General features: G+C 37.9%; 1 protein-coding gene across 2 annotated transcripts in view; it reads right to left on the bottom strand.

Moving 5' to 3' along the window:
- Positions 1-1,478: 1,478 nt before the first annotated feature.
- The window catches only part of FBXW7 (F-box and WD repeat domain containing 7), a 165,293-nt gene continuing 151,814 nt past the window's right edge, over positions 1,479-14,957 (bottom strand). For both annotated transcript variants that reach the window (XM_084286160.1, XM_084286161.1), the window contains 5 exons: positions 13,282-13,395; positions 10,073-10,254; positions 8,772-8,997; positions 4,509-4,719; positions 1,479-3,534 (listed from right to left, as the gene is read on the bottom strand). In XM_084286160.1, coding sequence (XP_084142286.1) covers positions 3,266-3,534; positions 4,509-4,719; positions 8,772-8,997; positions 10,073-10,254; positions 13,282-13,395 — 1,002 coding nt within the window. In that variant the 3' untranslated portion in view covers positions 1,479-3,265. The remainder of the gene's footprint in view (positions 3,535-4,508; positions 4,720-8,771; positions 8,998-10,072; positions 10,255-13,281; positions 13,396-14,957) is intronic.

Raw genomic sequence — 14,957 nt, 5'->3', positions numbered from 1 at the left:
GTCATTTCAGTCTTCTGCCTTGATTTGTATTCCTGCCCTCCAGCGCAATGTTACTCAGAAATCTCTCATTCTCCCGTGCAGATAGGCAAGTGCCTTTGCTCTTTGAAAACATGTTGTTGCAATTTTTACAAATCGCGGAAGAAAATTACATAATCTTAAAAGCTGTTGCTCAGGTCCCTGCATTAAATATTCATCTCGTACCATTCTATTTCCATCCCCTATCGTAAGTAGCTCAGCCCAGGCTGACGTACCTGTTTTCGGGGTGGCCGAGAGTCCTACCCGTGTTCTCAGCAGAGCAGCGTCCCCACACCAGGGCCTGGCCCCGCACTGAGCATTTCTGCCGGCCCCCAGGGGTGCGTGCCCGAGCTAGGCGCTGAAGTTGTGGCAGTCGGAGGCTGTCACTTGAGATGGGAGGATTAGCTCTTTAATTGTCTTTACGTAAATACCAGGACAATCATAGCTTTATGTGTTGGGGCTTACTGCAATTTTTTTTCCTTAAACACCAACTCAATGAACAGCTTTTTACAATTTGTAGCTGCTCAGTCATTTTGTATGGCTTTTTAATCTCTAGAGGCCAGATGGAAGTGTGATCCTTCAGCATTACTCGTTTTGCATAATGTGGGAATTGGAACTACATTTGAATAAGCACGTAGTCATTGATGTATAAGTATATAAATATTTGTCTCTTCCATCCATGTAGTTTCTCTTCTAATGCTTTGGTTTGGATTTTTTATTTTTATTTTATTTTTTTTGCTGTTGTTTATTTTAATTACAGTTTTCTATAGGGAAAACTGTCACAAACAAGTAAATTGTGTGCCCTGACGGAAAAGGCACAGACAAAAACAGTAATTTTGGTCAAGGAGATTTAAGAGAGAAACAGACTCTCTCTCAGTTGGTAGGTTTCTAAGGCAGCTGATGGCTTACCTTGGTTTCTGATAGAGCTGCTGTTGGACTGATCTGGAATGTTGTGGGATTGTTTTTTTCTGTAGTCTTTATTTCAACCTGCCCCAGATCCTAACTTTGATTTTAGTTGCATTTATGGATGTACTCTCCGCTGTTAAGACTGCAATCAATTGATTGAAATCCATAAATAATAAACATCAAGTTTCAATTTAAGATGCAGTAACAAGATGCTATTGGGAGAAGTTTTCATGTACTTCAGATGCTTTTTATAGCTGACTCCCTCCAGAGTCAAATCCTGACACGTTCCTAGCGCTAGGAAGCTAATGGCTTTACCGCATGTTTGTTGAAGGCCGTGTGACAAATCCTATACGGCAACTGAAGGAGAGGACGCTCGTGCACCTGTTTGTGGAAGTGTTACATAAAAAGTCCTGAGACATATTTTAGCATCTACCAGTAAGCTGAGCAACTTGACCTGCTTTAGGCTCCATAGGATGTATAGTATTAAATTAACCCCAAGAAATAGAAAGGAAAAAAAAAAGACATACTAACATGAAAAAACACATTTTATTGCACTTAAGTTATAAGAAAATAAAATTTCTAAGTGAATCAAACCATAGACACAATCCCTTTAAAGGTTGTTTTCCTCCATCATGTCAGGTTGTTACATAACTAAAATTAACCAACTGGAATCTGATTGTTTTAAATCAGACTATAAATAAAACAAAAACAAAAAAAAAAAAAAGAGGAGGAAAAAAGATCGCCTAGGATACAGTGTTAAACCACTTTCACAGTTCAGCTTGAGTTGTGGCTCTTGGAGAATGAGGCAAACCATTTGACTCTTTCATTTCTCATTTTGTTTGCATGTGACATCTTTACAAAAACGTAAGTTTTTGCTCTGTCAGTTCCTCCCAGCAATAACTGTAACAGTTGTTTTTTTTTTTCTCAAATACTGTAAAACACTAAGACTGACCAGCAACTTTATTTCATTTTTGTATTTTATAATATTTTTTAAAAATTTTGTCAGTTTTTTTTTTTTTTTAATGTATGTTCATTCCATTCACCACAGCCCTCACAAAGAAAAATTTCCCCACAGAACAGGCTGCAATAGCTTTGTTCTAAGGAATGTGTTTTAATTTTTGCCCAGAAAAAAGAAAATAAGCTTTGCACACACACTCAATTCTTTATTTGCAGGCAAACTTCACTCTTAATTGTCTGAAACTCTTCCACTCTCAGCCTCTTAGAGGCACAGTTGGCTCAAGTTTCAGTGGCAAAAAGTCTTTTTCTGTAACCAAACTAGAGCAAATTTGGAATTCAGTCTGGGACTAAAACGTCACAGCAGAAAAAAAAATAAAAAAAAATAATTTGCTTTTCTTTCTTTCATTTAGCAGCATAAATAAGTTTGGCCACTGGGAATACAGTACAGGGGTGGGACAACAATCCCGTAATTGAAGACCTACTTCTAGCACCAGCATTGCGAATTAAATCCATCAGAGGACTCTCAAAACCCAGGACAACTTGCCACCTCAGAGCAACTTATGCATTGAAGAGTGTAGATGGAAGCAACAGTAAATAGATTAAACAGAGGCTAATACTGTGATTGACATTGGCAATGGTTGGCAAAAAAAAAAAAAAAAAAAAAAAAAGGAATAAAAGAAAAAAAAGAAAAAGCTCTGATAAAACTGTACAAAACAATTCACAGTAATATTTCAGCTTTTCCACACCAGGAATGGACTCTTTCTGGTTTTGCTTTTGTTTTTGTTGTCATTGCAGATGCTCTCTAGTTTTTGAAAGTCAACCAGTGACTGCTCGTAGAGGTTGGGAGGGACCTCTGGAGGTCGTCTGCTCCAACCCCTGCTCAGAGCGGGGCGAGGGGAGAGCGCGTTGCTCGGAGGGGCTGCCCGGACCCAGGGGGCCCAGGGGTGCACGAGCAGGCTTGCATGTGCAGCTTCTTTCGAGATCTTTGTGGTAAAATAACCTGTTAACAAGAACTGTAACATTATTTTTTCACCTCCAAATTGCTGAAGGAAGCAGTTGGAGGAAATTAAAGAAATAATTGCACCTGGTTTCATTTCAAAAGTCGTATTTCTGCAAAGCTGCCCCGGTCGAAAGTGTAGCCTTTTTATGTGACGAGACAGCAAATGCCTCACTTGTCAGTTAGAGTTCATCATCTTTGTCTTCTCCTTCGTAGTCTGTAGGTCTTTAGGATCTGTTGCCCCAAGCCAACATCCTGCACCACCAAGGACAAGGGATTTTTTTTTCCTTTTTCTTTTTTTTCTTTTTTCTTTTTTTTTTTCTTTTTTTTTCAGGGGGAGGGAAAGGAGAACATCGTCTACACGTTTGGACAAATTAATCTTTCTGCCCTTCACTTCATATCCACGTCAAAGTCCAATACCAGCAGCTTTGTTTCCTCAGTCCCATTTCGGCTTCCAACCGCGCACACTAGCTTTGTGTTAGAAGCTCTGATCCGCCACACGACGCCTCCACTTCCCCCACTCTCCAATGTAACTAGATTTCGGATAAATTCACCCGTTTTCAAGTCCCAAAGTTTTACAGTCCCATCATCTGAGCTGGTAATTACAAAGTTCTTGTTGAACTGTAAACAGGTCACAGCACTCTGATGCTTGTTGGGACCTAGAGGAGGAAACCAGAACATTTTTGTAATTAGAACTCAAGGACAGCCAGCGCTGCATCTAACATAAATATCCATCGATTTGCATACAGCTGCTTCTATCTATTAGATGCATTAACCCTGTTTTTCTGCTTCAAAAGGTACAGAAGCCTTGCCCCATGTTTTCAAAAAGTGAATGCAGGCATAGAAAAATTCCCCGTATTTCCTTCTTTGTTATAATGATCTTGTTTTGTTTACAGCAGGGCAAGTGTATACCTGGGAATTCATGAAAATGAGCGTAACCATCCAGAATGAGGTGGCCACTACGACTGTTTGTCTCCACGTCCCTTTGAAGTGTTATTATGGGATTACTCTACCAGTAAGTATTGATGGATATATAGATAGGACATATAAATTGTTAAAACAGCAGCCTGCTTTCCAGTGAAGCTTAATTTTCTGCTGTAGCTAGCATTGCTGGATATGATGTAAGAACCTTTTTTAGGGGGGTACAAAACAATGTGTTCATGTGCACGATGCCCGAGTGGAAACTGAAATCTTCTTTATTACTGAACTAAAGAAAACATCTTCCCCTCATTTCTTTTGATTTATTGCAATAGACAGGGTACTTTGCCTCCCGCTCCAATTAATCAGTAGGCTTTGAAACATCCAAGTGACCCCTAAATAAGTACGCTGACTGACTGTTTTGAGATGTCATTTCCTACATACTTCTGTGGCTTATTAGGCTAATACACCCATACCGAATTTCTATCAGTCCAGACCATCTGCCTTTCATAATAGGCAAGTGATTTGAATAGATTAGATTAAATACATTTTGTTCCTCTAAAGATCATACAGCTGTCATCAGAAAAAATTATATTTAAGTTGTAAATGGTCCGTGGTTGTTTCTTTGCATGTCATTTTTAGAAGTTTTGACATAGGATCTGCAGCACAGATTACTGCAGGCAGCTTGATTTACATGAAGGTAGTTTGAGCTCACCTTGCAATGTCTGTAAACATTGTCCTGTTTTAATGTCCCAGATTTTGACTGTAGAATCGGCATTCCCAGACACGAGTATATTGTCCTTGAGTTCCATTCCACTTGTTAAAGACTGGTGGCCCGTCAGCGTGTGAATGCAGTTTCCTGTCTCCACATCCCAGACTCGGATGGAGGTGTCAAGAGATCCACTCACCACATGGATACCATCAAACTACAAGAAAGGTAAATCTGTTGTGAGCAGTTATATCAGGATCTTACAATGCTCTATATGAAGAAGGCTATTAAGCATATTTAATTCACTAAATGCAATGTTAGATACTGCATATGTATATATTTGGAAATGGCATTACAAAGTAAAAGTACAGTCTACATAGAGACTGAAGTGACTGTTTGATATTAGAGCAGGCGACTTGTGGGCAGCATAATTTCCTGTTGTAGACATGGCCTAGGAGGTACTCAGCTTGAGGAGAACAACACTGAACCATTGGTCTTTCAGATGTAATACAACCCTTTTACACAGAACAGAATCTTGGCTGTGCTGCAGGGTACAACAGTAAAAGGATGCCATTTTCATAGGAAAGAATTAAAAAAGCCAAACCTGCTTTTCAGAAGTCAGGGGGGCTTTAAGCTGGAGAAGGGCAACAACATTAATCCAGAACAAGCTATACAAAAGCCAAAACATAGGGAAATGGAGGGAATTGAAAAATGCTGGATGTAGCCATTTTATAATCATAATTGTGTGCAGTAAGGAACTCTTCCTAGTCATCGTTGGGAAAAGTATACAGGCTAACACAGATGTCCAAATTCTTAGATTTTCTGGGCGTATATACATATAAAGTAAAAATACGTTAAACGTGAACATGTAGAGGAATCAGCCACGAGATTAGATACTTTTCACCAAAAAGATCGGACATGTAGAGAATATAAAGGTGGAAAGTAACTTGAATGATAGCGACAATGACATAAGAGTCCAGGATTCTCAAAAAAGGAAGGAAAAAAGAGCAGAAGAATAAAAACAGTGGGCTTCAAGGAGGAATACTTCAATAAATTGAGACTTCCTTCCCATGTGGTTTTTATATATCTATTCTCTGAGGGGAAGAAGAGTTCAGGAGAGTTGGCACTTTCTTAAAGACACAAACTATCCTTGTGTGAAGGAAAGATAGGAAGTGCAGTAAATTACCAAGACCCACTTGGCTGAAGTACAAGGAATCGTACAAGAAGTGGAAACTAGATCAATAGGTGCGTATAAATGGGACAAAATCAGAAAGGCAGAGCACAAAACAAGATAAAACTAGCAAGAGCTGTTAAGGATGATAAAACGCTATTATATAAAAAAATTATAAAAAAAAAAAAACAAAACATGAAGAAGGCCAAAAAATAACTAAAAAGCTCATTTATGCGCAGTGGGAAGGAAACACTAAATGAGGCCAGCTATTTAACTTTTTTTGTTTCAGTCCTCAGCCATCTGAGTGTAGGCTAACAGCACTGACACCGGTGACAACTGAATACGAGCTTCTGCTAGAATAGGAAAAAAAATGCATAAGGCAAGTTGTTTGAAGACAATTCCAGAGACATCTGCTGCTATCTTTGAGAACTCATGGAAGATAGACAAGACTTCAGATGGCAAATACAAGTTCTCTTTTTATTGAAGGAGATGATGATGGGAGACGGGGAATTCTGGATCAGTCAGCCTAACTTCAATTTCCAGAAGAAAGTAACAAATAATCTGACTGGTTGTAAGCAATGTGGTAAGTAACAACAAATGTCCATTTTGGGAAAACGTGCTTAACCAATGTTTCTTCTGTGATGGTAAAAAGCCATGTGAAACGGCAGATGTCTTGGCTGTATTTTCATCAAGATGGAGGCAAATTTGGTGCAGAGATACTTTCAGTTCAGAACTTTGTTTACCATGTTATTAGAGATATCACAAGATTTCTGGGAGTTCTGGCAATTGGTATTTTCATTAGGACTCGTGCGACATTTAAAATGGTAAAATTAACCCAGAGCAAAGTGTAAAAGCTGAGAGAGAACTGTGAAGATGTGAACTTGGCTTGAATGCATGCAGGTACAACTGCAGCCTGGGAAAACGATGACTTGGCAGGAGCCTTTGCTATAGATAGGGCAAGGCGACACTGTCTGTCTGTCCGTCTGGACTGACTGGTATCCAGTAAAGGAGAACAGAGAACCCAGTTAAGAGAACTCAGCTCTCTGACTGCTGCTTTCCATAAAGGCCTCCTAGATCTTAGAACATCTGAAATCACTGCCTGCAAATATGGTTGAGCCTGGCACTTCACTTCAAAAGAACTTAGGGAGTGACTGGCACATGCAGACTGCTTACCAGCATACACTGTAGTTCTGGTAAAGAAAATATATACTACAAACAGACACTCTGGTGTCTGAAATAGACATATGCTATATAAGGCATGTAAAATAACTTCTCAATTCTAGCAAGCATTGTTAAGACTTTGACTGGAATTTTGCATCCTGCTTTGGGCACCCTACTTCCCAAGCAGGATGTGAACAATTTGAGTTTGGATAAAGGACCAGGAATGGTGAGTAGCCAGCACACTTCTTGGGTGGAAACACCATGGGATGTTTTTCTTCTAAGCTGAACTTACTCAAGGACCCTGAGAATCTGTAGATTATTTCAAAGGCAGCTAAGAAAGAGATGACTAAGAAAACGCAGTGTGGTCTGTAATCTTAAATTGCTGCACAAGGATCTCTGGCAAATGGTAGGGGGTCCACAGAAGGGGAAATACTGAACTGTAAGAGAATCCACTGTGAAGCAGGGATGGGGAAGGCAGGCTGGTTATCAGCCTAATATTCTATTTATGGGAGCTGTGTTGTTTTGGGCTATTTCAGCAGGAGCTCACTATGCAATTTTAACAGATCTTCCTCTCCTAGAACTGTAAGCACCTGTAGCATTCTGCCCCCTAGAAAATTATTTTGATAATACCAAGTTCCATTTACAGGGTATAAATACTATCAGTAAGAGTAACATTACCCAACTACTTGATCCGTTATTAGTACAGTTTCAGAGCAAGACATGAATATTCATCAGCCAGAACAAGAGCCACTAGTGAACATAAGGCAGAATAACATACACTATTCCTCAATTGCACCAGATGAAATAAAACTGTAATATTTTTAAGAGAGAGGTGATACAGCATTTTTAACTTGTTTGCTGCTCGATACAAGAATACTCCTCAGCATATAAATGTAAGGGAAGGGCTGGAGATATCTGATAAATTTTACTGCGTATTTTTCAGAAGAAAATCAATTAGGCATCTTGTTCACATTTAATCTATTATGGTGAGAAAAACCTTATGATTAAAGAATTTAGGAAAAATGTTCTCTAGCACAGAGCTTCACTTTCTGTGCCATAATCCAGACTAGTTACATACTGAATGCTACTTCCTGGTTGTAAACTGTAATTGTTAATTTCTTTTTCAAGTTCTGACAGACTGTGGTGAGAACAGGCAGAAGCATGAAATTAATTTATTTCTCCTTTATGTGCCTGGAAGTGATACTTTGACTTTATGAATGAACAAGATGATCTCTTGGATTAGTAAAGGTAAGAAGAGTCTACGCATGTCTTTGCCAGCATAGGTCTGGTGAAAAGTCAGGTGACAGGTAAGCAATAAAACCATGCCACAGAGTAATACCAATAATAACCTGCATCTACAGTAACATGTCTCTGCTGACTAAGCCTAACAACTGTAAGCCTCGACTCTGAGAAAAGGAAGCAGAAGACTGGAGATTTATGTCAGGGCATTCAAATTTTAGGTTTAGGCTTGCTGTGAATTACAGCTTGGAACTAGAAGATGTGACTACAAAATAAGGATAAACAGATTTGTATAATTCAGAACAATAATCCAATGAGGTATCTGGCACATTTTCAAATACTCTATTATCTGATTTATTTAAATAGTAACATTAGAGCTTCTTTTAGGGAAACTGATAACAAAGCTCCAAAATACATGGCGGGAAAAAAAAAAAAAAAAGCAAAACCACTTAACTTGCTGGGACAGAGATCTGGGCTTTGTTACGTTGGGTGCTTTAAAAATGCTCCTCTAAAAAAAACTCACTCTCTAAATTAAGACAACATATAACTATAAAAATTGGAGAGGAGACTATCACAGATGATCCTATATTCCTGTGGCCTGTACAATTCCGGAGTAGGTACTCACAATTTAATAAACGAGGTGAAATACACTGACTTTAAATGCTAATTAACTAAAGCAGCAGATGCAAATCACTTACCTGTAATGAATAGACTCTGTTAGTATGCCCTTGCAGCGTGTGCAGACAGGTCTCTGTCTCTGGATCCCACACTTTGACCATAAAATCATATGCACCACTTACAACCCTTCTGCCATCATATTGAACGCACCGAACTGCAGCTACGTGGCCCATCAGAACATGTAAACACTGGCCCGTCTCTATGTCCCAAACTCTCAGTGTAGCGTCTCGAGAACCACTCACCACTCTGCAGGAATAAGAAAACCCCTCCTATACTTAGTATCGGAAATAAAAGTATTAGAACAATTAGATTGGGCTACAGATCAGTTAAAAGTTATAATTTGGGACACTAGGTAGCATTTGTCCACTGGCTACCAAGACCTGGTTTGGTATGACGTTTCATTAGGGTTGCAAATGACTTGAGTGTTTTTCTTCATTGCTGTACTCACCTCTCCAGGACACATTTGATATAATTAGCAATCAGTACTTAAAAAGCACTTCATTCCTGAACAGCAAAATAATGCCATGGGAAACTGTGGACTATTGTGTCCACCCATGAAAGCTTATGAATATGTCAAGTTCAAGTTAGTGCTTTGAGCATCCCATTTTAATGACTGAGTTAACTAATTGTAACAATGAAACAAAGAAGATCTTTAGAAGTTATACTTTACTAAAAGAACAGTTATTCTGCTTGATTTTTTTTCAGTTTATACTTTTAAGAGCGTTTTCAGGCAAGAACAGAAATGAAAAGGAATTAATATTAAAGGAACAGGTAAAGGAAAACTTCATCGTTCTTCAAAAAAATAAGAAATACAACCAGTGGGCACTCTGTCAACTACTCCATGCCATAGCCAAGTAAGGGAGCTCTGCCAATGTTCCTTGACTCAAGACATGACATACTATTGCAGAAATTATGATGCAATCAGTTAAAATCTTAATAAAATACTGCACCAACAATACTTAAAAAGTCATTCTGCAAAATGAGTAAAAGTTTGTAACCTTTACAAAAAGCTAAGAAGAAATTGTTCACAGTGTGGGAGACTGGATCACAGCATACCAGAATTAGTTTCGAAATCAGGTAAAATGTGACTTTATAAAATCCATGACACTTCATTTTCTGTTCTTTAATTAGCACTCTTATGCTCTTGCTTCTATTAATCATCTCCTCCCTTGTGTTGATTTATGTAGTTTAGTTTGGATGCTTTGCCCGTTTTGTGTTTCGCTCAGTGTTTGATTAGGCACCCAACTTTAACAAGCATTTTCTGTAAACACGGCATAAATTACAAGCCAAACCGTGGCTGTCACTTTGGGCAAAGACTTACCTTTTCTCGTGGAGATGCATGCAACGCACTGTGGAGGTGTGGCCGTACAAGGTGTGTATGCATTCTCCAGTCTCAGCGTTCCAGACTTTCAAAGTTCGGTCTGTGGATCCACTGATGATGATGTTGTCCCTCATCTGTGATGACCAGACTCCGCCTGTGTGTCCAACTAGCGTTCTCAAACACTGAAAATAAACGTGGGGCTCAGTTACTGCTTAGGCAGAGCTGAAGGGAAATTTAAGAAAAGTAATCAAGGAGGTAACAGTAGTTTCTCATAGTGAAAGCCAGAAGACTCCTGGAGACTTCTCTGTGCTTGAACTAAAAATTCCATCTGTTAGAAAAGGCTCGTGAAATTTCTCTCTCTCTCATTGGTACTTTAAGGAATATTCCCCATAATCTTGCTTTTGATAAAGTAAACTGTCTTTCCAAATTTCTCAATACAGGCCCGAAGTCTTTTTCTCAATATTTTTCTGAGTCACTGAAGGTTTTCCAGGATGTTTCTGAAGCATATGTATTAGAACTGGAGAGAGTATTCACTTAGTAGTTCTACCACCAACCTATAAGCCATATACTCCTATTTTATTTTTCTGTTTGTTTTTCCAGAAACATCACAGTCTGTAAGCAGCAGCTACAGCATCAATACTGTAAAACCGCGTTTCAAACCTTTCTCAGACTTCACTGTTGCCCAGGAGAGAATCCCCCATTACAAACGCGCAGCCTCCCTTCTTTGATCCCAGCTGTATGACATGATTTTTCACCATGTAGAAACAGCGTTTGCTCACACCTACTTGTATAAAACCTCACCCGCACTGGAGCAGCGGCTTGTCTCTGCCTCTCAGTCTGTATTCCTGTAAGTAATGGCTGTATATGGCTTTCTCATTGAGCAGCAGTGAAGTGCTAACTAGTACAGACTAGAACACATCCTTGCAAGAGCCTTCTGGAAAGATACTCTGTAAAGATTCTGCATTTACATTAACAACATGAACTCTCTAATTACCCACGTTCTAACCCATTTAAATATGTGCCATGTTGATTTTCGCATTGCTCTATTTTCTTCTGCTGTGTCATGGGATGCAGTCTTGCACTGCACACAGCCATCTACCTCAGCGCTATTATTTTTATCAGTCAGACCCATATCTGCAGGAGAAAAGAGGTCAAGACTGTTTGATGATCTCTTTTTCTGTAATCTAATGCTAAGTGGCATTAATTTCCATGGCCTTCCTCTAACTGTTAGTTGACTCCTCTTCACGTAGTCCAATATTTTTTATCTGAGATAATGTATCCTAAACACACAGTCTTTAGTTTACTCCATTTAAATAATGACACATTTTAGCTTTCTTCTCCTTTTGAAGAAACACAAGTAACTTCAGAAACAGATCAGAAAATACAGGCTATCTGGATCAGCTGTAATAAAGTAAGCCCTAACTTTGGTAGCTGTTGTTTAACATCCTTTCAAGTTTCTGCTGAAATGAAATGTTCTATCATCACTGCACGTTCTGTTTCCATCATATGACTTTTCTCCAAAAATAAATACTTTTTCTGCATCAGTGACCAATAGTACACTAATTTCTGTTGGTAATATCCTGTTCCTTCTAACAAACATACTTGAAAATCCCTTGCTTTTCTGCTGTACATAGATTGCTGGTTCTTTAAAATCTTTTACCAATATTCTACAATTCCTGGCTTCTAGCTTAATTCACTGCTAACAAATCCATCTTTTTCAGTTCATAGCTTCTCTTCACTTTTACAGCTCCAAAACATTTTTTTTTAATTTCAACTGATTTGTTCATATTTTAAGAAATCATCCTTCTAAAGCAGTAAGAACACAGAATCCTTATTTTGGGCTTTACATCTGTCAAGGGGATTATTTAGTCATGTTCATTTGCACAAACCAACCTTCAGGGTTTCTGTTATTAATTCTTCAGTATCAGTAAGCATAAGGGCTAATACAGCAGCCTCCCATCTTTCACATACAATACTTAGCTCTCTTTAAGGTTGGAGGTAAATAGTCACACTAGGATTTGTAATTACTTTCAAAAAAATTACTGAACATGAATTAATAAGTCCTGCTAGTATGATCAACTTTATATATTTAAAAGAACATTTTGCTTTTGAGAGGGTGGTATACAGAAAGCAAGTATTTTTCACTTGAGCTTAGCCTGCCCTTTTCAATTAAAAAATGAAAAATTTAATATGGGTTCCATCATTAGACAGATTGTTGTGGGGAAGTCAGTAGAGGCAGGGTGAAGCTGCCCATTGCTTTTAATTTTATTCTTCCCCACAGTAGTATTTACAATCCTGTTGAGGAATTTCTAGGCATGCAAAGACAAATGCTTTACACATTCAGCTTAAACATTAAAAGTGGATACCTTTTACATCTTAAACATGTTACCCTCAAAAGCTGTCCTGGTGTTCAAGTAACTGTATCATTAAAACAAAACAAAGGATACACGAGACTAGTTTCGAAGGAAAATCTACTATTTCCCTGAGGTCATTTCTGTATCCATATAGAGCACGGACAGTCACCTTAAAACAAAAGCTGTGTGCTGAGTAGCTGTGATGTTCTAACATGAGTGAAATGTTCAGTACTGTCTTTTTGATTGCACATATTGTTTTGCTTCCCTAAGCCAAAATTAAATTATTGAAGCTTATTAAATTCCTGCCTGAGCTGGATCTAATTTAATAGGAAATATTTAAACCTAAAGCAAGTTACATTTTTTTTTCTGGCTCAGCAATATAGTGGCTTAGAACGAAAAACAAACTGTATTTGAAAACAGAGCCAGTAAAATCAACACACCATTTCAATAACTTAGAAACAACAGAAAGAATGATAGAAGACAAGTGAGATCTAGAGGGGTAAAAGCAGGCTAAATTAAGCTTTAAGGGAGATAAAGCAACATATCTGTCCAAATTCTTTAGAATCCATGTCACAAATGACTCCACAAGAATAGAAGAATTGCCAAGAGAACAAGGATATATGCCAACGGTAACATGAGCAGCATTGTAATTTCACATCAAGGTGACTTTTTTGAACTGGACTAGATTCTGTGTGGGGAAAGATGACCCAAATGTTTACCAGTATTTTTGCTGAATGTTGTGCCAGACAAACCAAAGACCATGCTGGGTGTGGCCTGATAAAACTGTGGTAGCTGATAAAACTATGGCTCCTACTAGCTCATTTCCTAAGCAATTCAGCAACATACTCAGCTTACCTTGCCGGTAACTGCTGACCACACTTTTAATGTGTTGTCATCAGAGCCGCTCACTATTCGGTTACCGCAGAACTGAAGGCATGTGATGACGTGATCATCATGACCTTTGAGCACCTGACAATAAAGAACATGAAAATGTACACTCACGATTTAACTCAGGAGATCAGAGATAAGCAGGGGAAACAAAGTGCTATTCTGATTCATAAATTATAAAATGGTAGAGTAACTTAAAAAATAATATGGCCCCTTAATCCTGTGTGTCAAGTCTAATTTACTGCCAGCTGAGACCAAAGAAGGTATTTTCCTTCTTCCATGGAGTAATACTGCATTGCTTGTCAAGCATACCACAGTTATTTTAAACCTCCTACAAATACCAGGATAAATCAGTAATAAAAGTAGGATAAATTAGTAGCTGGACATTGCTTAATTCCTCTGCAGTTACTCCATCACATGTTCATAATCATTTTTTTGTAATTTTTTTCCCCTCAGACTTTTACATTTTAAGAGTCATTTCAATCTTGAACAAAAAGCAGGGTACTGTATTATTTGCTGCATATTTGTATTTCTATGGTCAAGGCCAACCATGTCTATTGGCCCCTTACCATTGTAATCTGTTAAATGCCAGGCAGCACCAAAGTCAAAAAACTATAAACAGTAAATTAAATGAAATACAAGAAAAAGAGAACATTTAAAGTGCTGGAAATGTGGATTGGAATCTAACTCCACAGATGTAGGATTTTCAATACTTGATTTGGGAAAAACTCCAGTGTATTTTACTGCAATACAGTAAAAGAATAGTTATCAGAACACACAGAAATGCTTTTATTCAAGATATCTGAGCACTCTTCAAGATGTTCATCGAAATGAAATGGGCATTTGGCTAATGCCTGAGGCTGTAATTTTAATAATAATTCCAAGATAACTTGATGTGGCGTATCAAGGCAAGAAATACAGAGCCGTTGCCAGAGATGTACATAAGTCACGGCCAAATAAACAGCAGGATATATCCATAGGGTTTTCACAGGAATTTTTTTTGTTCTTACTGTTTCATTGTACAGGAATCAAGAAAACAGGGAAATTGTCTAAAAGGATATATGTTTTTTCTTCATGTTTTTTACTGCTAGTTCAATATGAGTTTGATTTGACAGTTGCTAATTTATTTTTAAAAATGTTGTAGGTATTGCTTCATATCTTTGTATTGGAAAGGACTTAATGAGAATATGAAATCAATATTGCTAAATATGTTAATATTTTAAAAAACAAAATCTTAATATGAAACACAGTTACTGCCTTGTGTTGCTCAATTTATAAGAATATCTATTAAACTAAGCATGAAATGGTCATAGAATGGTTGTAGAATGTTTTTGTGTAGGTACGTGGCCCAGCTCTACAAATACGCGTGTTTGTATGTTTAATTTTAAATAAAAGTATTCCCAATCAAGTCTCTGAGATTATCTCCCTCACAAGACAGGATAGGCATTCACCAAATTCTGCAGATTTTTTTAAAACAGCAGTGCAACAATTTTGTTATATGAAGCATTGCATTTTGATTTCCTAACATGGTGCTCAGAAATTAATGTAAAAACATGGTAAGCTAAAATACAAATCATTTCCTTTTTGTAAAACACACTGCTTTTTGTGCATGGCTAGTCTGGCTTGTCTGTAGCAAAAAGAAA

This window comes from Netta rufina (assembly GCF_964035555.1).
Source record: "Netta rufina genome assembly, chromosome: 4".
Taxonomy (NCBI): Eukaryota; Metazoa; Chordata; class Aves; order Anseriformes; family Anatidae; genus Netta; species Netta rufina.
The sequence above is the reverse complement of the archived record's forward strand: the minus strand, read 5'-3'. Positions and strand labels throughout refer to the sequence as shown.